Below are 27,071 nucleotides of genomic sequence, written 5' to 3' on the forward strand. Positions count from 1 at the left end.
GCTCGGGCACGGTTCAGTTGGACTTGGGCACGGTACACATCAGTGTGATCGCTAACCGTGCCCGAGCATAGAACTCGAACATGACGCCAATGATGCGACTCTCCCATTTAACAAATATATCCGTTATAGCAACAGTTAGCTGGATATCTGTTAGTTAGGGATGCACGATATTGGATTTTTGCCGATATTTGATATGCAGATATTTTCCAAATTCATTTTGACTGATTGTTGATGGCGATATATATATATATATATATATATATATATATATATATATATATAGATGCCGCGTAATTTAAAAATGGTCTCACTCCCCTCCAGAAACAGAGAGAAGCTTAACAGCACACAACTAGCATCCTCACAGGGTGAGAAACCTAGCTAGGCGTCGGTCGAAACCATTAGGTTCAAGTCCCAAAGCACGAGCTCGGCGATCGCGGGCTGTCTTAGCCTATTTCTCATGGCATTCTCTCCTTATGGAGCCGCGATATTTATTTTGAACAAGGAGAGACACAATAAAGTTACAGAAAACATTATTCGCTGTCCAGTGTTGTCGTGCAAGTATACAAATACAAAAATTACACCCTCTGTTCGAGTCCCAAAGCAGGAACTAGGCGATTGCGGGCTGTCTTGTTTCATTTCAAATCGCATTCTGTCCTTACGGAGCCACATTATTTAAAAACGCCTCCAGAAGCAGAGAAAAGCTTAGCAGCACACAGCTAGCATCCTCCCAGAGTGAAAAACTTAGCTATATATTTTACCCCTCCTCACATCACTGGTGCTTTACAAGCATTGCAAATGGCAATTTTGTTCGAAATAGTTCCATACAGCTGACATGTTGAAGCTTGTTGCTGGTGATCATAATAACATTTAGTGTCATCGCGTAGCTAACGTGTCACCTTATCGGCCTGGCACATCTGCAGAAATTTTCATATCTGCAGATGCCGATAATTAACTTCTTTTTATCAGACGATATTCTCAAATGAGTTGAAAAATGTACTATCCAAGTTGTAGAAGATATTTATTAGAAGATGTAATAGAAGATGTTTGTTGTTGTAATGATGACAGTAGCGCGCACACAAGTAGTAGCCCTAACTGGTTAACATTAGCTAACATTATTGTGAATCAGTTACTGCAATCTGACACAAATTTGACACAAAATATTGCGTGGTCTGTCCCTTAGCATAATGACTGAAATGTCAACTGCCTCTGTAAAAATGGTCTTATACGTGCAGCATGATTAACTGAAAACTTCTGCGTTGCATAATCGATAAATCTATGAGGCATGTGAGAGGGCCGTGTGTCACCATGCCCAAAACGACTTCAAATAAGCCACAAATTAAGTACAATCATGAACTCCATTTGGCTGTGCGAGAGCGATTTTCTTCAGCACAGAAAGTCATAACGTGATGACGTAACCGTGCTTGGGCCTGGAACGTTAAGCGCAATGTGAGCGCAGGCCAGCGGGGGAGTGGGGAGGGGGGACAATCGTGCTCGGGGACAGTACAAGGCAACTGGGCCTAGTGTGAGTACGCCCTAAGACTGCTGCAGCTAGAAGGCAGTAGCTTCCAAAATGTCTGTATGAGAATGGGGCAGGCTGAGTAAAGCAGTAATAAGTAGTCATTTGAAACCTACAGACCATATCCACATTGACACCCCTTAGTAAAACATACAGCTATGCAGAACACACAGTTAGTTGATGCACAGGTGAAGGATCAGTTGATTTCAGTGTGTGATTCACTGCAGGGATCATACTGTATCATATTTTATGTTCTGTAAGTCCTGCGTGATTTAAAGCACTCTTCTTGAAGTTATTTTTTGTATACCCCCCCACCCCCCCACCCCACCACTACCACCGCCGCCAAGGCACTGCTTTCTGCTTTTGTCTGTCAAAGCTTAAAACTCCTTCACGGCACCTAGAGCAGTGACTCAAAGCACCCAGCAGCCTGAGGGTCTGTGCAACAGTTTAAAAGCAGATTGGACTGCAAGCAGAGGCAGATCAGCTGTTTTTTGACTGAATGGCTGGCTGCTCAGGACACCACTTCCACAGCAGGAAGCATTTACATAGCTGCAGGGGCTGGAAATAACTGGCCTGCATCACAGCTGCTTTGTCTTCCTCCTAGACATTACCAAAAACAGCTGACCCACATCGAGTGAAAGGTGTGGTGGACATGACTCCACTGCACTAGAGAGCATGATCTGGATTCCTGTTCCAGTGTCCTTTTAATGGCAGTATCTAAAATCAGTATCATCAGATGCTGGTGTCAGCTGGCACAAGTAGGCAGCATGCTTCATAGCAAATTTTGGATTTGTTTCTGTAACCTTATTTTGTGTATTTTGTATTTTGAATCTTTGTGTTACAAAAAGAGCATGATCCTGACATTATTGACATTATTAGCATATTTTTACATTTTTTGCACTTTGCAGACTCTGTTGCACCCATTATTTGCACTTTTTTAACAATGTTATCCATTTATACAGCTGGATATTTACTGAGACAATTGACAATATATATACATATATATATATATATATATATATATTATAATATGAGTTTACATTAAGAGAATTAAGTCTAGATTGGTAAGAGTCTCCTCATTAGTGAAATTTGTCCGAGCACACAAACACTGCATCCTGTGCTGATGCACTTTTGTGTGGAAATTGTTCCACAGAACATTTTTCCACCAGGTGAATACAGCTGTCACACAATGTGCTAATTTGCTTTCACTTACTGTAAGATAACTTATTTTTCTGCAGTTTGGTATAATCTTAATCATTTGTCATTTTCATTTTGAGGATAATTCTTTTAACCTGCTAATTAGGCTTGCTGAGGGCTTTTTTCCCTTTCTTCTAGAGAGAAGCAAAAATCTGAAGCCAAAGACAGGAAGGTGCTGGAGATCCTTCAGGCTAAGGACTATAAAATACAAGAGCTGGAGCAGGTATGGATACCTTCCATTCTAGGTTTCCTCGGTCACTGCACTGGGCTGTGGCCTGCTTTTCCTGGTCACTGTGAAGAAAACAAGCCTAATATATCTCTTGAGTTCTTAGGGATACCAAAAAGCACAGAATGCAAATGAAACCTTTTTATAAAGAAATGTGAATTGTGAGGCCTTGAGCTCATGAGACTCATGGCAATCTGCATTGCAGTGTTCTCCCCTGCAGTTGAGATGCAGTAGATGGCTCATCTCCATGATTGCAGTTGAGATGCAGTAGATCTCATCTGCAGGTGCAGTAGATCAGAGCTCATCTCTGTGAGTGTGGTTGTTCATTTCAAATCAGGCATTTCAGTCTGCCTGCTGCGTCTTACCTGGTCAGAGCAGCATTTCAACAGTCTGTGCTGGGGTGAAGTAACTGGCTAGTTAGCATGTGGCCTAGGTACTGGAACCCCTTAATAAATAGTGAAAAGTATTGCATTCCACTGATTTTCTATTGCATTACCATAGAGTGAGTTTTGAGAATTTCATAAAATTTATGGGATTCTTATATTTGGTCATGGAATGTCAGACATGTATATTATCATGACAGTCAGATATATTTGTGGTGATTATTTCTTTGAATTTTGTCCAATGATTTTTTTTTTCAGACAGCGATACAAAGGAAGTCATAGATATTCCGACTGTACATTAAGTTTGTGGGTATCTTTCAACTCATTCATCAGTGTTTTTCACCATAACCTTGACACAGCCAAAGAGTTTACACTTGAAAACATGACGTTATTTATGAGTACATAAAAGTCAATGTTGAAACAAAATACGCAAAGGAGGAGTTGGCAGATTTGGCTTTGGGAAAGCTGCTGTCCAGCAGGTCTCTAGCTCTCTAAAGCACCATCAGTTATAACTGTGGAGGAATGCTTCATTTGTTAATATTAGTTAATAAATGTGGCTCATTGCCTGGCCACAATGAAATGTGATCTCAATAAAAATATACCTTCAAATGCGATCTGGTATCTGATGAATTCTGACTACCATTTCCTTTGTGGTTTTACAGTATTATTTGAGTTAAATTTCTTGACAAATCTTGACTGCATAAAACTGAAAATAAATGAGGATTGTGCGACTGAGGGGCAACCCAGTCAAACAGGTATTTTGGTCAGCTACAAGACCAAGTCTATGATTAAGTCATAAAGTGGTTGCAAAATTATGACTAGTGTTCAGCCACCTGGGAGTCTTTTAAGGGTTTCAGGTATAGTGACAGCTGAATGAAGCATCTGCGCATCTGTTGTTCTTTTCTCTCCAATCACCGCATGCAGGCTGGTGCTCTCTGAGGCCTGTCTGATGCAATTAGTAGCTGTAATGCTGTTTGTCTGGCTGTAATGGCTGTTCACCTAAATACACATTTCATGGATGCAGTTAACCGGGAGCTGATGGTATGACTGAGGCAGGGCGCACAGAAATATTACTTCAGAAGCATATTTTAGTAGTAAAAGCAAATCAGGTGCAGAAGTATTTAAATGCCACTGGCACATTCATATCAAATCCTTGGATAAAAATCCCTTTAATTTACTAGTGTATAGCTACAGAGAGACTGGATAACTTTTCAGCTCCATGTGTTTGTGTGTATGACTGTAGATGCATTTATGGCTTGATTGTATGTATGGGGATTATATTTTGATGAGAAATGTAAATGTGAATGTCATCTCTTCATCTCTTCGGCCAACTTTTACCCCAGGGAAAATTTGCATCCCTTTACATCCCTAAACCTTTTTTTCCACCAATTGAACATGGCTGAGGTTAAACATTTTTTTCAACCTCCTCATTGTCAATATTTGAGTTTTTCCATGTATAAATATAAATCTCTCTTAGCCTATTTAGCATGTTTGATGGTGTGTCGAATAATTCTCAGACAACCAGAGACTTCGGTCGGGGTAGAGCTTTATCGCATGATATCATGGAGAGAAGTACAGAGTGCTGCAGTTCTCTAACTGAAGCATAGACAAGGTTGAATATATATTTTGCCCTAGAGTTAAAAAAAGAAAAAGACTGTGAGTAAAGTAATCATGATAGCATACATACACTCCTGGGAAAAAAAAATGGACCAAGCCCAAAATTGCAAAACATTAAGCTTTTAATGGTCTTAATAACAAATCATTGGTCAGGAAATTAGCAAGAATTATACAAATACACTCCTGAGACCTTATGTGCCACCATTTGCTTGTTAAGTTTTGCTGCAGTGAATAGTTTGGGAGAAAGCTGGAAACGGGGAAATTCACTTATATAGTGTTCTTGTACACAAGGTAAAATAATGGTAATGATTAAAATGTTTATATCTTCTGGGATGTTTTTATTCTGAAAAGATAAGTCATTATTTGGTGATCTGCCACACCTAAAGCAGCCCGTCAAAGGCATGATAATGAGCTCATAAGTGGAACCAGGAGTGATAGAGAGATCTACAATATGCAGTGTTGTGAGTCCCAAGAAAAATCTGCTCCAAAAAAGCTAAATATCATGCAGGGGTTGCTGTCAGAAATCACATAGCTGGTCTTCATCAGGCCAAATGTAGTTATTCTGAAATTTACAAGACCCTAAAGGCAGAGAAAATCCCTGGTTCTCTATCGGCTATTAAGAGAATAGGTCAACGCTTTGAAACAACAGGTGATGTTGCCAGAAAAAGGATCTGGAACGCCCAAAGCCACATCATGCAGGGATGACCACCTGCTGAAATTTACAGTTCTCAAAGACAGGAGAAAAAACTGTCAGAAGAATTCAAGAATCAGACAACAAGAATCTTTCGAGAACGACAATTACCAGAAGGTTGTCTATTGCAGGTTTTGCGTCTAGAAGATGTGTTAAAAAGCCATTGCTATCTGAAAAAAACATGGCAGAATGAGGTTTTTGGCAGAATATGGAAAGTTTGATTCAGAGTGGTTCAGCAGAGTTGTGTGGAGTGATGAATCATGGTTGTATGGTGATGCTCCATGGTCCAGACCATGGTGATGGTCTTCAAAGACCTGGTGAGAAATACAATATATGCATCTCTACCACAGTGTAATGGTGTGGGGAACCTTTTCAGCTGCTGGTACTGGTGAGCTGCTTCACTGTGAAAAGTCAATTAATGCTTTGGAGTACAGGAGAAAGACTTGCTTGTTTTCTGAAGAGAAACAATCAGACATTATTTTTCAACAAGACAATGCTCCTGCCCACACTGCAAAGACCACCAAGAAGTGGCTTGAGAACAAGTCCATCAGGCTCACGTTTTGGCCTGGCCAGAGTCCAGATTTGAACCCTATATTTGGTCTCACATTAAAGCCGGGAACTAGCCGGGAAATGTTTTTCAACTACTCAGCATCGATGGCTTCAAACATTTGATGAGTGGAACAATATTGATTCTTCCTTCTGTAAAAAGCTGTCTGCAAGTTTACCCTCAAGGCTTCAACATTTAAAGAAATCACAGGGGAAAGCTATCCCATACTAAGTTACTTTATCTATTTGTTTAATTCTTGCTAATTTACTGAAAAGTTATTTGTTATTAAGACCATTAAAAGCTTAATGTTTTGCCATAGTGGGCTTGGCCCATTTTTTTGTTGCCCGGGAGTGTATGTTAGAAACATTCTCACTAAAGAAGACAAACTAGATACCAGTATCACAAGATAACAATACTCCATACATAAGCTAGAAATATTGTGTGCACGGTGTCATCCATGACAGCAAAGTTGATTCATATTTACCTGTTAAGGGGAGTGAGCAGAAGCCACATTAGTCACATATGCCTAAAACAACAGGAGGCTAGCCAATATTAGATTAAACATACTTAATGGGTCTACAGGAATTTCTTCCACATGGTGAAAAGTATAAATCCACTGTCTGGAAGATCCGGCTGATTGCATGGCAATTATTGCATCCCAGAGCACAGTTAGTTATTTTTGTGTTATTTTTAAAATAACAGTTGCTATTAGGGGTGTAATTCCAGAGCCTCATACAACCTGGTGCATTTGGAGCAATATTTTATCCATACTGAACAAAAAGTAAAGAAAATAATGTAGTGAAAATCTGTGTTTCTGAATGGATAGTATTTGTAATATGCATTTCAACAAAAGTGCATGTAGGTCTCTGAGACTGCTGGCAGCAGAAGTAAAATGAATGCTGTGCAAAGATAAAATTTAGGTGGAGGATTTTAGACAAACTCACATTTACTGTATTACCACAGATAAAGGAAAGAGAGGTGATGTCTCTGTGTGTGCTTTTATTGAGATATTGATTGTGGAAAAACAAACTTTGCTGAAGATCAAAGGAATGCCCATGAGTATAGTTTACTTAAGATGTTAGGTAGATGGTACAATAAATACTATGATATTACACATGTACAAACTTCTGTTTCTATAGGATGCTGTTACACATACAGAGGCTTAGTGCAGTTTGCATAAGGGGCTACTACACAGGAAGAGGCCTAGTGCTACTGCATCAGGATCTTATTACATGTGTGGAGGTTCAGTAGGTAGGGTGCACATGCAGAGGCCTAGTGCTTTTTCAGTTTTGGATGTTATTACATGTGGAGAGAATAGTTTGACTGTTGTGTTGTAAATTATAAAATGTTAGACTGGTTTTTCTAAGAAAAAATGGCATAGAATGTTTCTTCTTATATGAAGACCCTTAAAGGACATGAATGACGTGTGTGAGGCCCAAGCATGGTACATTTCCCAATCACACAGAATTGCTGGAGTAGGCAGTGTTATTAGGGTTCCATTCAAAAGGGTAAGAGTGAGAATGAGCATGTTATCTTGGTCATTCCGTTAAAATAAAGTCCTTTTATTGATGTTAACATGTTTTTGCACTCCCTTTGCAGTGGTGAGGTTGTGTTTGAACTCCCCCCTCAGTGTTGAGTTTTCAGCGGTAATCTGGGGCATGCCCCCTTGATGAAGGGGACTGCTCTGCTCTTGTTTCACATTGAGCTCAGTGTATCCACAGTAGTGCATGCTGTACCATCTCTGCTGAATAACTGACACACATTTTCTCTGCCTGCCTCACAGATTATTTAACACACTCATATCCAGCCCCAAAGGTCCTGTGCACATCTGTCCTGAGTTTGGTTTTGTCTGATGGCTCTGTCTGTCTTTTCTGGTCCTTGAGCAGCGAGTGACAGGTCAGCAGCAGGAGATAAACAACCTTGCTCAAAGAAAGTGGAACGTGGATGAAGATAGGGCTGAGATGAAGACGGAGCTGTCTGCACTGCAGCACAAACTTGGGGACAGAAGTCAGGAGCTAAAGGTTTGTGTACGTGTCCTGTGGCACAGCATGCGCCTGTGTGACACAGAAAAGTCCCACAGGAAGATTGCCTTAGCCCTCGAAACCACTTAAAAATAATGTGCGTGTGTGTGTGCATTGTATATATATATATATATATAATATATACACGGCCCCATGTATACTGTTTTCACAATTTATTGTCTCAGATTCCAAATTTAAAATATATTAAAGCAAGATTTTTTTCCAGCTGGTCTGCACAGTATTCTACATTATGATAAATCAAAAGAAATGTCCAAAACCTTTCAAAAATTAAGAAAATAAACTACAACTTTGAGATTGAAAAAAGTATTCATATCCTTCATAATTATAAGGCTAACCTTGCTCAGGTGCAAGATATTGTCTTATAAACTCATCCAATGTGTTGATGGTCTCCACCTGTGTAGGAATTAGTGGATTGCCTGTTTTGAATTCCTTCATGAGCATAAATGCCTCCCCTCTTTATAAGCTCAAACAATATGGTTGGACTTTCCATTGAACAATTTCCTTTCCATTGAAGAGAAAAGAGCATTCAAAGCAAGTGAGGGGATATAACTGTGGAGAAGCACAAATCTGGGGAGGGATACATGAACATTTCAAAGGCATTGAACATACCTCGGAGCTCAGTGCAGGCCATCATACAGAAGTGGAAGAAATATGGAACTACAGCCACACTGCCTAGGGCAGGCCGCCCCCCCTAAACTTAGTAACCAAACAATGCCACTTGTCAGAGAGGCTACTGTGATGCCACCTGTCACTCTAACTGAGCTACAGAAGTCAGTAGCTGCAATGAAAATGATGTCCATAGGTCAAAAATCTCCAAGATATTGCACAAAAAGGGCCTTGATCGAAGAGCGGCAGGGAAGAAGCCCTGTGTGGTGTAAAGCTATCAGTGCACATCAGCCAGGATACACCATCCTCACAGTGAAATACACTGATGGTAGCATCATGTTATGGGGTGCGTTTTAGCAGCAGGGACTGGCAATCTGGTCAAGATTGATGGGAAGAATGCTGCACAATACATGGAGAGTCTGCATAAAAACCTACTGCCTTCTACCAGAAAGTGTAAACTTAGGGAGGAAGTTTGTGTTTCATCAGGAAAATGACCCAAAGCACACTGCCAGAGCAACACTGGATTGGCTTAAATTTAAAATTCACATCCTAGAGTGGCTGTCCATTGCCACTCCCCTACTAGACTGGTACAGCTTGAGCAATTTTGCAAGGAGGAATGGGCTAAAATTGTGCAAAAATTGTGCAAAATTAATAGAGACTAAAGAAGGGGGATGAATACTTGTTAATTGCTGACATTTCAGTTCTTGATTTTTTTTTATTCTTTGATGGTTTATAGTTTAATTTCATTTTTGGACTGTACTACTGTTGCAGAGTTGAGTGAGATTTTTTTTGAGATTTAATTTGAGAATCAGTCTAATTAGTCACAGTCTCAGGTTATGGAAATGAGTTGTGTGAAAAAAAACGGGTTGGGAGCTGAATATTTTTTGCTGTGTAATACACACACACACACTCACATACATACATATATTTGTTCCCCTGTACACAAAATTTGGGCAAATGTAGGGGCAGAAAGCCTCCAGTAAGTCTGTAAGCTCCAGATAAATGGCTAATAATGGAAATGGAGTGAGGAAGGCATGCGTGTGATGATGTGGCTTCCCCTGTTTACATTCGGATGGGTCTCCCAGCACTTCTCCGAGCTTCCACATTCATATTCTCCCCTGCTGCCTTGATTTTGTCCTCCTCTCTATCTGCTGTTTGTTTGGCCCTTGTGCATCCATCCTGCAGGAGTTGAGGGAGCAGTGGAGGAGGAAAGAGGAGGAGCAGCAGCGTGCTGTGAGGGATCTGGAGGAGGCCAAGGCAGGATTAGATGCACACTGTTATGACTTGCAGCTCGACCTGAACAAACTCCACGGTCAGGAGGTCCAGTGGAGGCAGGAGAAGTACTGCATTGAGTCCAAAGCCAGGGTAACGCTTCGAGCAGCCCTCAGACATCCTTGTTGCTAACACGAATATAAAGTAATCCTGTGAAGCTCAGATACATTGAAATATTGATTGCTTGCTGTGTGGGTTTTTTGTATGTGTGTGTATGACTTTGTAACATTACATCATATGTTGCGCCTGACTGAAGGATTTCTGTGGAATAATCTTGATGTAAGATGTATATAAGACCTCACTTCAAATGATCCTGGCTGTTAGACATATTTATGTAATAATGAAGATTTTTATTTCTGTAAGGTTTGTTTTTATTTGGCGTTTGATCTTTCTTTCTATCTAGTATTTTGGCATTATAGTTGGCCATAATGTAGTGTTATATTTCCCAGGAGGAAAATTCATTACTGTCTGACTTTGAATTTCATGTCTAGAGAAAGCATATTTTTTCTGTATTTAGCTACATACAGTGTGTTTGACTGTTCCATTGTTTTAGCTTGTTTTAGCTAGTTAACTTTAGCTAGAAAGGTCGCTGTTTCGATTCCCTGCTGGGGCACTGCTGTCGTGCCCTTGGGCAAGGTGCTTAACCCACAGTGGGCTTAGTATGTCTCCAGGTGTATAAATGGATAAAACTGGAAGCTGCACTGGATAAGAAGTTCTGCTAAAAGACAGTAATGTCATGTAATGTAATCATACCACACCTTTTTTACATTGCCCATCTAAATAAAAAAGGTTGTGGCTCCATATACGGTATGCACGTCAGATTTATTTAAATGTTTTTGTATTTTAAGGGGACTTATGTAAAGTGGAGTTGTATGTATACGTGTATATTGAACGATATGTAACGTGGAGACTGCCTGTGAAGGAATATTGTGTTCATAATATGTGAACTGACAGTATGTTGTATCTATGCAGTATACAATGCATTATATAATCTTGAGAAATGTATTATGTGGATTGTCTTCATGCATTAAGAAGCCATTGTGAATATGTATACAAGTTGTAGCAAGTTGTAGGGCATTATGAATTCCTTATGATGCGAATATTATGAATACATAGTGCAAGATACATAGTGCTTTTACATCAACGATCACACAATTCAAAGAAAAATGTTATGGACATTCCGACAGGAATCATACAGGAATACACACACATCACACATCCCTGTTCTTGACGGTCTATGTTTTTACAGGCTTTTGAAAATGAACTTAAAGAAGCAAGGCAGCAGGTTGAAGACATGCACCACAAATACAGCTGTCTGACTGCTGAGCTCTCAGCCCGAGAAACTGAACTAACACTGAGGGGTGATCATGTGACCAAGTTGAGGTGAGACCATTGTCAGGGTAATCGTGTGAATAAGGAGAGAAATCTTTTTGAAGTTGGTTGTCTAATAGAACGCAGACTGTAACTGTGGTAGATATTGTATGAGAGCAGGGTCCTATACGAAGTGGAGTCCTGCAGGGATCGGTATTGGGGTCTTTGCTATTCCTTATATACATAAATGATCTTGATGCAGAGGTTAGTAGTAAAATATTGTTACCTGCTGTGGCATCCTGATGGCCTTTTTTACTGCTGTGGCAGTAAAAAAGGCCAACAGGATGCTGGGATATATAGCCAACAGTATTGATTATAAATCTGAAGAGGTTATATTAAAATTATACAATGCTATAGTCAGACCTCACTTGGAATATTGTGTGCAGTTCTGGGCACCGCCCTATCAATACATGGAATAGGTTGCCATGTCATGTAGTTGACGCAGAGGCCCTTGCTGTGTTCAAGTCCAGGCTTGATGCAGTTTTGGATTCTCTTTAATGTAATTGCGAGCTTAGTTGGGGCGAATGGCCTGTTCTCGTCATAATATGTTCTTATGTTCTTATGATGTGACTGAACCATTTTAATGACTAGCATATGACATTTGACAAGAGTGCAACTGAAAGTCATCTACATCATGAGAGCAGCTCAGTTTCCCTGCTGCATTTTTATCAGTGGTCTGCAGACCGTTGAGATATTTCAGGAGATAGTGAAGTAGAAAGCTTCTTTCTTAGTCCTGCCATGTTGATTGTGTCCAGGCACATAGTGTAGGTAAAATTCTCAGCTTTTATCTCAGACTTTACTTGGTAGGTGTTTGGGTCATACGCACAAAAAAGTAGTACTTTGTGTTTAAATTCTAACTGATTTTGTCATAAATGATGTTGCACTCTTTATCGCACTACTTTATTACATGTTTTGAGTCCAAATTGATTCCTATCAGCCAATCGCTTGACTCCTGCAAGCTGCATTTTTAAGTAGTGTCAGCACAGAAATGATTCTCTACAAGTGTTTTTGAACTACATGAGACTAATCAATACTTCCTATAAAGCACCATATGGTTATGTGCTGGTCATTATGTGTGGCTCATTCTGATATCAGTGCACTGTATGTGCAGGACAGAGCTGCATGAGATGCGGGCTCTGTACCAGCAGAGCGTGCAGCATGCCTCTGAGCAGGCCCAGCTCATTCAGCAGCTGGAGGGGCTCAACCTGGACACCCAGCAGGTGATGCGCAGCCAAGAGGCCGCCCACACAGCTGACACTGTCTCCTACCAGAAGGTAATCACCAGGGGAAATTCCAATCTCACTCCTCTCTTCCAGAGGACCGTCACATCGGCCTTGAATGCTGCAGGAGCAGGCTGGCCCTTGATATCATGGCTGGCTTTTGTCCACTCTCTCCAGTGACCAGCACCACTTTTCTCTCCATCCCGACAGCTCTACAATGAACTCAGTGTGTGCTATGAAGCTTTGAAGTCTAATGAGGCACAGCTGCGCCAAAGTCACATTTCCTTGACAACACAGCTGTGCCAAAAGGAGCAGCGGATTTGTGAGCTCCAAGCCTGCCTGCAGCAAGCCATAACCAGCCAGCCAGTGAGGCTGACCAGTGCCACGCTTGCAGAGGTGAGTCCCTTGGCTGGGATATGGTGAGGGCATTGATCCGCAGATGGATCCTATCATTTCCAATTAAAATATATCCACATATTTGAAAATTGATGTTGTGAATGTGCCCTACTTTGTCTTTGGTGTTGTGATCCATGTGTCTCCAGCACCTGCGTGAAGTTTGCACCCCAAGTATTTAAAAAGTTCGAAATGGTATTACTAATCACTGGTAACTAATCATTGGTAATCACCCAGCACCCCAAGCTTCTCCGAATTGCTCCAAAATGGTCTCTGTGTTTGTGCTACGTTTGTGCTGGTTTGTGCCGTAAAAATTTTCGTTTGTGCTGCTATGGTTTTTTAGATATAAACATTGCATCTTTGGGCGATGAGGTCACCCAGCACCCCAAGCTTCTCCGAATTGCTCCAAAATGGTCTCGTTCGTTTGTGCTACATTTGTGCCGGTTTGCGCCATGATAATTTTCGTTCGTGCGGTCATGCTTTGGACAAACACTGTACTTCATGGCAAAAATTCTGTGACAACTTCCAGAACGCTGCTTTCTCCATAACGAAGAAAGTGGCTTCTACTGTGCAACGTTTTGCTGGTTGGTGCCCTGAAAAAACTTACATTACATTATTTCCTGATAGGCCTATGTGAGATACAGGATATTTCATGTCATATAATATTTAATATGTTCAATAAACATAAGCCATACGTGTGTGGTCCTTCAGGTATACAGGTAATCTTGAATGTCTATAGACACCACCCCATTTCATTTTTTTTCCTGTACTGTAACTGCTCTATTTGAGTGCAGAACGCACGAGACCACCTGTGGGCATTTAAGCTGTGGGAACGCGCTGTGTTCTTCAGTTGGCAGGTGACATGAACTGAAGTAAAAAAAAATCAGCCGACCCACAAATATTTGTTCATTCATTCTTTCAGGTGAGTAGATATCACCATAACCACTGGTACATTGTGTTATTAGCGTACGTCGTCTGGGTAGTGAAACTGTTACTGTCATGTAGCTCGTTGTTATTACTATATCAGTCTGTAGCAGAATCGTTAAAGCTTGCTATTTACGTTGTCAAACCTGGGATCAAAACGAGTAGGAGTGAGTCAGATGTAACGTTTGCCTGGCTCCACGGATACCAATTCAATGACAATAATCCAATCACAGACTGTTTTTATGTTATATGCTCTGTAGTTTGATTATTTATGTTTCTCGTAACTGTAATAGAATGTTAACAGTTTAGCCAGAGATCGAACGGCTGACTAGCCGCTTTAGTTTATCGTTGCCAAGGCAACCGGGCAGCTCACTGGCTGTGAGATGTCACACATAAGCAGAGCTAATTAGCAAATGCAACTCAGGCCTTGTAAGTAACTAGCTGGCTTAAAAAATAGCTACAAGTGCTTGTCATTTTTAAGTGTTGGATATTTCCAAATAGCGCTGCAATGTAAGTTTACTGGGATCCCATGTAATGTTATTGCTCTTGGCATTGAAGCGCTCTGTGTAGGTGTTACGCATATGGAGTGTGAGATGACTCCACAGGTGACATATTTTTAATAGGTGGATTCTGAAAGAATGAATGAACAAATATTTGTGGGTCGGCTGATTTTTTTTTTTACTTCAGTTCATGTCACCTGCCAACTGAAGAACACAGCGCGTTCCCACAGCTTAAATGCCCACAGGTGGTCTCGTGCGTTCTACACTCAATAGAGCAGTTAAAATACAGTACGGGAAAAAAAATGAAATGGGGTGGTGTCTATAGACATTCAAGATTACCTGTATACCTGCAGGACCACACACGTATGGCTTATGTTTATTAAACATATTAAATATTATATGACATGAAATATCCTGTATCTCACATAGGCCTATCAGGAAATAATGTAATGTAAGTTTTTTCAGGGCACCAACCAGCAAAACGTTGCACAGTAGAAGCCACTTTCTTCGTTATGGAGAAAGCAGCGTTCTGGACCATTTTGGAGCAATTCGGAGAAGCTTGGGGTGCTGGGTGACGTCATCGCCCAAAGATGCAATGTTTATATCTAAAAAACCATAGGAGCACAAACGAAAAGTTATACGGCACAAACCAGCACAAATGAACAGTAATACCATTTCGAACTTTTTGAATACTTGGGGTGCCAACTTCACGCAGGTGTCTGGAAGCTGTAGATGGTAGCCTCTCCTGTGACAATGATTTGGATTTCCACCCTCTTGGCCTCTTTATCAAGCTCCATAAGACTCACCAATGTGTCGTTGTCACAGTGGGCTCATTGTTCATCCTCATGGGGTAGAGATGGCCTTTATGATATCAGAGCATAGGATGTCATTGCTGTTGTAAATTGTGCAGGAAGTGATATTGGAGTCTACTCCATCCATAGTCTGTTATTTTGCTGTGCTCACAGTCTAACCTCATCAGTATTTGGAGGGACGAAATTGACGAAATTCTGTGTTTCCCAGTAGTTTTTGGGCTTTTGTAATATTGCTGAAATGTTTGATATCTAGTAACATTATCTTGAACTGATTTAAATTCTTTCAGTGCTTGATATTTTAACTAATGGTCAGAACGTAAATTATAACAGGAACTGTTGTAAGCATTGGTGGTGACAGTTCTTCTGTGGTTGTGATGTTTATCACTTTTTACTTGTGGTTCACAGCCAAAAATACAAAACCGCCTTTTTAAAAGCATATCACCGATGATTGCATATGATATGCATATTGTAGTGGACTAAGGTTATATTTTATGTGGAAATCGAATCGCTTTTGATGTTCACAGCTCAGAATTATAGTGAACAATACAGCATCTGTAAACTTCCTGCATCACTGTGAACTGAAAACCTAGAGTGAGAAGGATTGGGAATGAACATCTGAGCAGTGAATAGGATTGGTTACTGTTATGGCAGGTTTTGGGATCATGAAATTGTGCATTGTAAGCGGCAGCCCATATCCCAATAACAGTAGTTGCACCCGTGTTTTACACCGACTCAACCCTAAGAAATCCAATCCACTCTGACATGGTTGTCGTTATTTGGGTTGTACATAACCATAAATAATAATATGATACCGCACTCATTGCTCTTTTTTTTTCACCATCAAAATCAGCTTCTGCTGTGTGGCTCATCAAAAACACCCTTTGGGCCATATGTATCAATCTTTGTGTACAACTTGCTGTAGGACCATGTACGCTCAATCCCACTATTTGTGTACGGAGGTTTTTCATCAGACTTATCAAACACCACGTATGCCTAGTTGTCTTCACAAATTTGAGCGTAAATCAAATTAGCTTGAGATTATGTGCACGTGAACATGCTTAATGTCCACTCCCACAATTATTCTTATATGGATTGAGACACGCCTTTAATTTGTCAAATTAGCATATTAAAGATCCCAGGTGAGTGAAATGCAGACACGGAGGTGATGGTTGATGAGGTGGAGAGGAGAAAAAATGTCCTTTTTGGAGGCCAAACAACTGGCATTTCAAATCGATGGAAAAATGCGGAGTGGCTCAAAGTGGTGACTGCTATCAATGCAGTTTCACCAGAGGTGCATACGGTGGAGGAGGTGAAAAAGAAGTGGTCGGATTTTAAACCTGAGTGACCTTGCACCATTTAGGGAACTGGAGCAGGTAGGTCTACAAGACGCAAAATAATAGAATTTATGAACGATTCAAACCACTGAAAGATGACTGCTAAAATCAACAAAATAATAGCCAACAGTGTGAGGGTCATTAAGTAAAAAAAAGATGATCAGATCGTTTTGTCTGTCTTTCTGCTCATGCCATGCAGCTCTCTCGCTCGCTCGCTCTCTCTCCCTCTCTCTCCTTGACCAAAACTTCACTTCCCTGTGTTGTTTCCAACAGGTATTCCAATGTTTCCAATAGTGGGCATTGGAATAGTGGTGCCGGGTGCGGACACACTGGTCCTATGTGCACTTATTTGTTTTTTAGCCTCTCTTATAATACTGGCTTCACCACTGCTGTGAAATAAATGTATTATTTAATTTTGAAACAGCAGTCTTGTGTTGTTGTTATTTAGCCTTTCAGAGGCTATTGCATGGTTAAATCTATGAATTTCATTAAACCTACCACCAGACCAATTTTAGGTGGTGACCTGGCCATCTGCCCCAAATATTCCTATTTCATATTATGGCTATGACACACAAACACATAGAAAAGTTAAGGTAGGGAATTGTTCGCATCTAGTCAAATCGCCACTGTATTGCCACCTGCAGGATGAAAAAAAAATGCAGAAATAGGCATAGCAGGATGATTATCTACCGTTTTACTATAGAAAAAGATTTGCCCCCTCGTCATTTTTAACTGCCCCCTCGGTCACTTCGTCCTGGTGCGATAACACTTATCAATGATTGACACAACGCCCGTTTACTTGCATCACCGTTAGTTCTACCTAGAGGTATGCATGTTTTCACGGGAAGTATCTTTTCATAAATACCATTTTTTGTGTAGAAAAGTGCTCAATTTTTGTACATACGCACCGTTGATACATGTGGCCCTCTGTATGCCAAAGTGCTGTTTCAAAAATGTCACATGCATTTAGTCTCCCCTTCCATTGAAGTCTTATTGGAAAATAAATACTCCAATACTATTTGTTACTTGGATGGGAAGTGTCAAATTCATTGTGAAAAAGGGGTTAAGTTGTAACTGATGTGTTAGTGTATGACAGCTGAATGGGTGAAAATCACAAAGAGAGGGCTCCTGCACCATTTAGAAGATTTTAAAGGTTGAACAGGCAAAAAAATTCTGTTTGCAACCATTCTGCTTCTCTCTAACAAAATGATGTCCATTTTACAGAAAGTAGGAGTAAGATTCTGGGCGGTCAGTCATGAGATGATGTTCATACTTGAAGCTCCGGGGTCACTGAACCAGTAAAATTTGCTGTTGGTGTCCATCCATATGAGAGTCCAGTTGGGCTAGTATTCACCTTTGTAGGACAGTAAGCTTCCAGATTTACTGACCCAGTGGGCCAGTGCAGAATCTTCCCTGTATCCTCATGACAGTCTAAAGGCCATTGAATGTATCAAAGTACCAGGCCCTGATGGTATCCCCCAGAAGATCCTAAGGGACCATGCAGGGACCGTGAAATGGCCACGGCCATGGTAGATTTTAGCCTCATGCATGGGTCCACAGATGCTAGAAAGGCTATTTCTGCAATTGCAACAATAGAGTTTGACCATTCTATGTTTGGAATACACAACAGCTACAAGAAAATAGCTTCTGGAATCATTCTGGAATGGCACTATAATGGACATTCAGCTGTGTTAACCACCCTCATCCCTGCCCTTTGGGTAAAAGAAGAATGGAGCTGTGCCTCGGCTTTGCCTGCACTTGTTACATGTTACCCTCAGACCACAGAGTCTGGCAGGTCAACAAGGAACTGCCAAGTGCTGGCTACTGGTCCTCTGCCATCTCCTGCCATGATATTAATGATGTTAATATTAAAACCTTAATCAGAATTTATTATTTTAGCTTATTTTAGCAATTATTAACCACTTTTAAATGTTAAAAATTTAAAATTATGCTACTTATTGATTCTTAATTGTAATTCATCACAATTCTGAGTGACTATTCATTGCTGTGTGTGTGAGGTAAACTGGACTGGACTAATCAATGACTGGGTTATTCAGATATGAGGTATTCTTTCACTGGAACCAAATTTATTGTGCTCAAATGGCCTTTTAGCATAACAAGGTAAATATGATGTTTAAGGAAAGCCGTAAACAGAAGCTTGTGAGCCATGTTAATATTTGATTGTGTTTAATGAACACGTGTAGAGAGGTCCTCGCTTTGTGTCCTCTCTTACCTACTGACATCAAAGTTAAGAGATCAGCCTTCACATGGCATGCATCAGACAGGAGGGTACTCTGATTATTACATACGTATAATTGCTTCGACAGGGATATGTATTTCAGCATAATCTGAAATTCTGTAACAGCTTTCTCCTGAACACCTGTTAAATTATAATGCACGGGTTGTTAGAGAGGTTTATTTTAATTTTACATGTTCGGAAGTACAACTGGAAATGATCAAAGTAGATATTGCTCAGGAGACTGGGAAGCTTGGATTTTGATCTCTCATTTACATAAGCGAGAGAGGTGGCTTTGAACACTGCCATGGAGGGAGAAACGCCCACTGTGGGCTTTGTTTCCATGGTGTGTGTGAGAGAATGAGTGCACATGCGCATGTCATGAGTGTGTATGTGTGTGCGTATTTCTTTTTAATTGAATTGTAGTGAATTGTACAACTGAATTTAAGTGACCAGTCCCAAAAAAGTTATGATTATTTCAGTAAGTATGCATTGCATAAAGGAAATCTAAGTTAAGTTTATACAGATTTCAGTGTGGAAATGCTATAATGTTAGGCTGTTATAGTAATAGTAGCTTTGCTTTTACATAGATACTTTGTTCCTTTAATACACACACATGCATAATTTGCCTTAGTAGTTTATATACAGTTCTGTTTTGCAAAGGAGGAGTGCCCCATTCCCATTCGATTCTCCGGGGGCATTATCTCCTGTGAGATCATTGCTGAGCTGAAATTCAAAGGTCACTGCTGTCCGTCTCGGGTCAGGCCACAGACATGCCTGCATTTTAGTACCAGCATGTGGGGACCAATGTGTGGCTGCTTCTCAAAATGTAGCAGGAACCAGTTTTGTAGTAGTGGCTAGTGCTTTTTAGCGAGTAGTAGGAGAAGGCAATATTTTTCCACACTTCTGAAGAAATACTGACAAATATTATGTGACATTGAAAATGGCTTAATAACACAAAACCTTACTTTGCAAAGCTCTGCAGCAGTGAACAGCCAAATTACTCTGAATGATGAAGTCAGTCATGAACCATAATTTCACAACCTTGTCTGCACCTCCTTTTAGTCCAGTGTAGTATTTTACTTATATGTGGAATAGTAGTGGCAGATAGTGCATAAGGTAATCCATGCCCACTATCCTGTATAAAGCATTAGAAGCGATGTCTGTAAAACATTTAAAACTGGAAAATGATCTGGCCAACAAATATTACCATTACAAGTCTAAGTCTAAATCTAATTGTATAGGGAATTATGCCAAATAAAATCTGTTGGATTGATTGGTGGAAAGTATATGTAGAAAGTATAACCAAAGCCATATGATGTGTTTGCTATTATAGAAGAGAGGACACATTAGAGATTCTTCTTGGAAAGCTAGGGTGTGTGTGCAGGTTATGTTTGTTGTAAAGGGAACAGCAGCATAGAGATTTGGAGTTTGGGATATCAGCCAGCAACTGGATATTACTGAATCAGAACCTGTCAGATGTATAATTAACGTGGCAGTCTGCTCACATACCGCTTGTCATGTGGACTCAAGTAAAGATGAATGCAGTGTTTTCTTTTGATCATCACCATCACCGTGTTTCTACCTGGATCCTGTCAAATATTGACATGCATGTATGTGTTACCAATATCCTGCCATGATCAAGTGGAAGCCACACCAGTTTGTTTCTGGGGGCAAGTATTAGAGAACGAATAGGTTCTATATGGTAGATGGGTCTATATGGTAGATCATCTGGTATTTTGTATGTCTGAGTATGTCTGTAAAATAAAATTATTTTATGAATGCTTCTTAACCTTTAATGCAGGTTCACCTTCATAAAAATAAATAAATAAATAAATAAAACCTAATTTGAGTCTAAATGGCGAAAAATAAATAGCTCCCTTATATGTTGTCAGTATGAACTCCAAAAAATATGTGAAAAAGATGCCGTAAATGTTATATTTTGATTATGTCTCATGTCAGTAACAGCCTGGAATTGTTGTGTGGGACCTGTGTGGCCTGTAAATACTCGCAAGTTTAATCAGTGCCAGGTTTAAAAATAAGTAACACAAATAAAGCACATTGAGTAGTTTAAACAGCACCAAGTTTAAGATCAATAAAAAAATTGGACCTAATTTGGTATGTTTAAGGTCAGTAGCACAAATCAAGCTAGTTCAGTATTTAATCTGAAGTAAACAGAGGCAAAGGTTGTGATGGAGCGCAGCGCGTCCGTCACTGGGATCAGCTGCTTTTCCGTCTCCACATGAACAATGACGTGAATTAAATCGCAAATAATGCGTTACCGTCTGTTTGTATGATGTTAATGTGTTTTGCTGGTATGCTGTAGGATGTCTGGTCAAGGTCTGGGGTTTAGCTAGAATCTGTGATAACACTCAAAAGTTGTAATGTATGTAACGGAATCAATGAAAGATGCAAAACACGGTACATTGTAATTTAGAATCGTAATTTATTTAAAGCGGCTATTTAAGAGTTCTTTAAGTGTGCACATTTAACATCAGAACACTTGCTAGTTGGCTGTTATTTATGCTGTTTCTAAATGTATGTACCTACTTACTGGTGATTCCTGTACTCCTGTTGTCTTCTGGGTGTGAGCGAGCAAACTGGGGTGCAGGACGGGGAAGCTTTTTCTGCACTCTTTTCGCGCTCCGATAAGGAAGCGCTCATTGGTGCAGGGGTGCTCCGTGCGAATTTATTTTAATCGTTAAAGAAGTGTCTAAGGGCATTGATAAAATAAACATCTGATTGTCTGTAAGGAAGGTGTTTTGCCTAGGTGCTTTGATCAATGAAATATTGTGTGTAGTAGTTAATTGATTTATGTCTGTGCAATGGACCGGGGTTTCATATGGTTGCTGTGTAGCTCAGATGGAGAGATGCCTCTGAAGTGAGAGGTCATGCCATTGGACCTTTGTAATAGGGCCTAGTTACTATATGGGCATTGTCTCAGTGTTCTTTTCCCTTTTTGCCAAAGTGTTTTATTTGTTTTGTCTTTAGTGTCTGTATGCTTATAACCCTGCTGGTAGCCTAAAGTAAAATAAAAAGTTTTCAAATTGGAAACTTTTGTCTGCAGTTGTCCCTCATTCAGTCTTGACCATATCTCCTCTCGGGCACACTCCTTTACAAAGGTTCCTTCTCAGAGTGGGAGCTGAGCTTTCTGATGAATAGAGAAACTGTTCAGAGCTACTCCACGTGTAATGTATTTATTAGAATTGCTTTATTGGCCAGAGATTGAATGTTTTGTAGCCCATATTTGATCTTGGGGTTTTGTGCTACATGCTGTTTGCAGTACTTTTTGTACTTGCTTCAGAAGTCTGTCTTTTCATAGTGTAAGGATCTTGTTTGAGTTTGCTGTGTTCCTCAGCTAGCATGGAGTTTATGTGGTTTGCAGTGAGCAGAGCTGCTGACCCAGGCCTATAACTTGGAAGAGTCTGTCCAGGTTGGCTTTGTGAGAATATACAGGCATAGTGCATGTATACAGTATATATTAATATATCCCTCTGTTGCTGCTGCTGGATCTCCTGTTATGGAGAGATTTTTAGGTGAAGTGTGGTTTTATCCAGAATCCTTTACTCAGACATTGGTCACTGGTCTGGATCCAGTACTCCTCCAGCTGTCCTAGGGTGTAAAGCACACTAGACATAAAAATATGAAATATGAATGAAAATATATATCTATGAACAGCTGAACAGATATAGTATAACAGTGTGTGTGTGTGTGTGTGTGTGTGTGTGGCCAGACTGGTCCAAGCTGACGGGAAGGCGACAGTAACCCAAATAACCACGTTACAACAGTGCTATGCAGAAAAGCATTTCTGAACATACAACACGTTGAACACTGAGGTGGATAGGCTACAGCAGCAGAAGACCCCTCTGGGTACTACTCCAGTCAGCTAAGAACAGGAAGCTGAGGCTACAGCGGGCACAGGCTCACCAAAACTGGATGGTAGACGATTGGAAAAACATTACCTGATCTGACAAATCTCCATTTTATGCTGCGACATGCAGATGGTAGGGTCAGAATTTGGCGTAAACAACATGAATCCATGGATCTATCCAGACTTGTGTCAATGGTTCAGGCTGGAGGTGGTGGTATAATGGTGTGGGGAACATCTTCTTGGCACACATTAGGCACCTTAATAGCAATTAAGCATTGTTTAAATGCAACAGCCTACCTGACCAGTTGCTGACCATGTGCATCCCTTTATGACCAGGGTCTACCCATCTTCTAATGGCTATGACCAGCAGGATAATGTGCCATGCCACAAAGCACATGTTATTTCAAACTGGTTCCAGGAACATGACAATGAGGTCAGTGTACTCCAATGGCCTCCACAGTCACCAGATCTCAATCCAATAGAGCACCTTTGGGATGTGGTGGAACGGGACATTCACAGCATGAATGTGCAGCTGACAAATCTGCAGCAACTGCGTGATGCTGTCATGTCAGCATGGAGCAGAATCCCTAAGGAATGTTTCCAGCACCTTGTTGAATCCATGCCATGAAGAATGCATCATCATCACAAGCACCTTCTTATGTTCCTTCTGCATCTACATGTACCTCTGAGTGGGAGAGGTTCTTACAAGAACCAAATTGTGCCGGGCAATTACAGCGAGGCTGTCTGCTGGCTAGGAGCAAGGGAAAAGCAAACCTCTCATCAGAACATTTGGAAATTGCTTTGTGTGGTGGATGCTGAGCACAGTTGGTTTTCAACAGTTGAAATTATAAATAATTGTAACATATGGGGCTATATATGTCTCCAATGTATGTATATATACATGTAGAGTACAGTTAGATATTGAACTTTTCTTAGAAATAGAAGTTTTTTTTGTACCTTGTTTGGGTAAAACATATCTATTAGATTTATTAGCTGTTAGATTTTATTAGATCATCTACTCAAAATATTTTTAATCGGTAAATTTCAATAGAAATTATGGGAATAGTATTTTTATAGGACATTGTCTCCACTGCTCATTTACCATCTTGAATAGGCAAATATGAGTGAATATGCTGTTCATCATAAAGGGCACACTTTTTGAAAAGTGGCTTATCACAACTTTTGTGTTACCGTGGTCTATAAATGGTCAGGTCACTCCAAATGCATGTGGAACTGTGACTGAGTATTAAGGGAGTGAGAGTTCAGATCTGTGTTGAGTGAGTGTGGAGGCCTGTGGCCAGGTTGATTCAATCTATTGTGTGTTTTTTGTGATTATTTTCGTTGCTGTTCACATCTCTGTGAGGGATACCAATGCACTTCTCTGTGAGGGAAGGTAACACATCTCTTTGAGGGACACTATTGCACATCTCTGTGAGGGACGCTGACACACATTTCTGTGAGGGATGCTAGTGCACATCTATGTGAGATGATAAGGCATGTCTCTGTGAGGGAAGCTCATGCATGTGTCTGTGAGGGATGCAAATGAACATGGCTTCATGTGCAGGAGAAGCTTCAGGAGGTGTGGAAGGAGCCACAGTCTTTGGCCGTGATCCAGCAGGCTGAATCAGAGGAACCGTCAGCAGCAATTCGTCCTTCCCAGAGCCATGAAACAGAGACATGCCTGCCAAGACGACAGGTACCAAACCCTCATTCATTCTCCTTAGAGTGAAGGCATGCCTTTGTTGACCTTTCAAGTACAATAAAAAGTCACTTACAGTCAGAGGAAACTGTCGTTTCATTGGTCCTGCTCATATTGCAGTCTTCATGCATGCATTATGTTTAGGAGGCGGGAAACTTTTCCAAGTCATTTGTAAAAAGGTTTGGAATGAACCCAACAGAAGTATTTCTTAAGGTGAAATTATTCATAAAATACATAAAATACATTAAATCATACATTTTACACATTTGCAAGATAAGTATGAGGTATAAAAACAATGCAAGAAAGCTCAGTTGCTTATTTTATGGTAAGCATCACAGCCACAGTGACAAGCAAATGAAAAATATCTCTGCTGAGTCCATATCTTTGTGGGAGGGAAATGTGAGAAAGTTAAGTGTGTGAGAATTACTACGCTAGAAGATTGTCTCTGCTGATGGAAGTTCTCCTCATATAGATATATATATAGATGTGTGAAGCTGACATTTATTGCTGAGATGGCAGGAAAATGAAAATTCAAACAGTCAAACATCCTGTTTCCTCCTTTAATAACTGCAGTGTAATATGATGAGTTGGACTACCAAGAATGCTATTGTAATTATTGGCCCTGCTGGCTGTCCAGTAGAGGCCAGAACATTTATCAGTTTAGCAATTTCACACAAGTATTCCTCATACATAATGCAGTACTGCACTGTTGGAGAATGTGGGCTGGAGTGTGAACGTGGACATGTGCGTCCATATTGTAAATATTGTAAGTAGTTTATATATATTACCGTATTTTCCTTGTCAGCCTGAACGTTTGTGCCATTTTTTTTTTTGTTTTTGTTTAATGACCGTTTTCCCCTGTTTCTCATTAGTTAGGGAGTTAGGGAAGCTAGCTTCCCCCTTCCCCAGTTAGTAGTGTTTTGGCTGACGTGAACTATGCAGTGTGTGCGTGTGTTCGTCGGGTAGCAGGGGTCGGAGGACGTCGGGTTTATGTTCACCCCACCCTAGACGGGGTCGTAACACAGTGTTCACCTTACAAAGCTAAATCCTACCCTAGGTGCACCTCAGGTTTTATTCATGTGTAAACACTGGAATCTTTTTCTAGTTTTCTTTTTTTTTTTTTTTTTTTTGTAATACTTATAAATGTCCTCGCTTTTGGTGTACCCAGCATTAGTTTACCTGTGTTCATGGTTTTGCTTCTATGGAACGAACATTTATCTTATATATTCAGATGCTAACCCATTTCTGCCTTTGAAAAGCACTAAAATCTTAAAGTCAATTCTAAAATATACAGGAAGCCAGTTTAGTGATTTAAGGACCGCCTTTTGGTTGTTTTTAGTACCTTGGCAGCTGCATTTTGTACAAGTTGTAGCTGTCCACAGACATAGGTATGTTGACCAGAAAACAATGAATTACAGTAGTCTAGTGGAGATGAGATAATGTGGTAAAAAGACATTTTTCATGTGTTTCAGGTTTATTTTAGAGTCCAGAATTACTCCTTTAAACCACAGGTTTCTGGTGTAAGACTGGCTTCAGAAATTTTGTTAGAGGAAAATTCTCTTACGTTTTTGGAACTAATAAGTAATGTTTGTGTTTTGTCTTGATTCAGTTGTAGAATATTTTGTGACTGTTTGTTGATTGTTGATGCTGAGAAGTACATTACTTAGAGACAGGTCAAGAGAAACCTTAAGCATTGGCCCTGTGGTACTTCTACTTGTTATTCCGTTGGTACTCTGTTAAGGATAAAAATATATATGATTCAGCATTAACATTCTTGATTGTGTGTGCTCCTAATGGCGTAGTGTTGACTTGTTTGAACATGCCCTGGCCTCATCCCCCAGGGTACAGCTGTTCAGCGCTCCCGCTCCCTGTCCCCCACAAGCTGCAGTGGACCCAGGCTGGAGATCAGATGGGATGGACGCACTGACCGCCGGATTTGTGAACTGGAGGAGCTGCTGAGGCTTAAGGTGAATATGCAACTACTCTTTTTATTTGTTCTTCTGTTTGGGAATAAGAGACACCAGCGCAGTGTATCACACACATGCCTTAACTCTTCTCAAAGAGGATGAGAGGTATGAATTAGGGTTGCAAAGGACTGGAAACTTTCCACTAAATTTCCAAACTTCCATGGAAATTTTCAGCAGGAATTTTGTCTTGGCAACTTTTGGGAATTCATTCATTTATTTTATGTTTTTTTTCTAATCACACTCTTGAAGAGTATTCTCTGTTTGGATTTGGCCCACATTTAAAATTGTAAATAGAGGGTGATCCTGACCTTTAAATAGTTGCGTAAATTTCCACGAACAAACGTGATTTCTGATATTTTGGATGAACATCAGTGTATAAATCGTGCTTTTATCACACGCACACCAGGAAAACAAAAACTTCCAATGACCTAAGCTAAGTGCGACTGCTATTCAACTCAAGGACAAGTGCTCTCGTGGACGAGGTAATTTGTTGATGGTGCATGTGGTAATACTGTGTAAAATAATCTAAATATGATATGTTATTCTCAAGTTTACCGAGTCACACCATTACATCATAATACATTATATCATAGTACTTTTCAACATGACAGGAATGTGCGTATCATCAAGAATGGTCAGTCTACAGT

The 27,071-nt window shown here is 40.3% G+C and overlaps 1 protein-coding gene across 1 annotated transcript in view; it reads left to right on the plus strand.

The window, feature by feature from the left end:
* cntln (centlein, centrosomal protein) overlaps window positions 1-27,071 on the plus strand; it is a 110,395-nt gene that overhangs the window by 8,664 nt on the left and 74,660 nt on the right. Inside the window, exons 3-10 of the mRNA XM_036517121.1 lie at window positions 2,852-2,936; window positions 8,064-8,198; window positions 10,011-10,190; window positions 11,347-11,480; window positions 12,580-12,742; window positions 12,899-13,084; window positions 24,323-24,454; window positions 26,299-26,424. Coding sequence (XP_036373014.1) covers window positions 2,852-2,936; window positions 8,064-8,198; window positions 10,011-10,190; window positions 11,347-11,480; window positions 12,580-12,742; window positions 12,899-13,084; window positions 24,323-24,454; window positions 26,299-26,424 — 1,141 coding nt within the window. The remainder of the gene's footprint in view (window positions 1-2,851; window positions 2,937-8,063; window positions 8,199-10,010; window positions 10,191-11,346; window positions 11,481-12,579; window positions 12,743-12,898; window positions 13,085-24,322; window positions 24,455-26,298; window positions 26,425-27,071) is intronic.

Source organism: Megalops cyprinoides, chromosome 22 (assembly GCF_013368585.1).
Source record: "Megalops cyprinoides isolate fMegCyp1 chromosome 22, fMegCyp1.pri, whole genome shotgun sequence".
Classification (NCBI taxonomy): Eukaryota; Metazoa; Chordata; class Actinopteri; order Elopiformes; family Megalopidae; genus Megalops; species Megalops cyprinoides.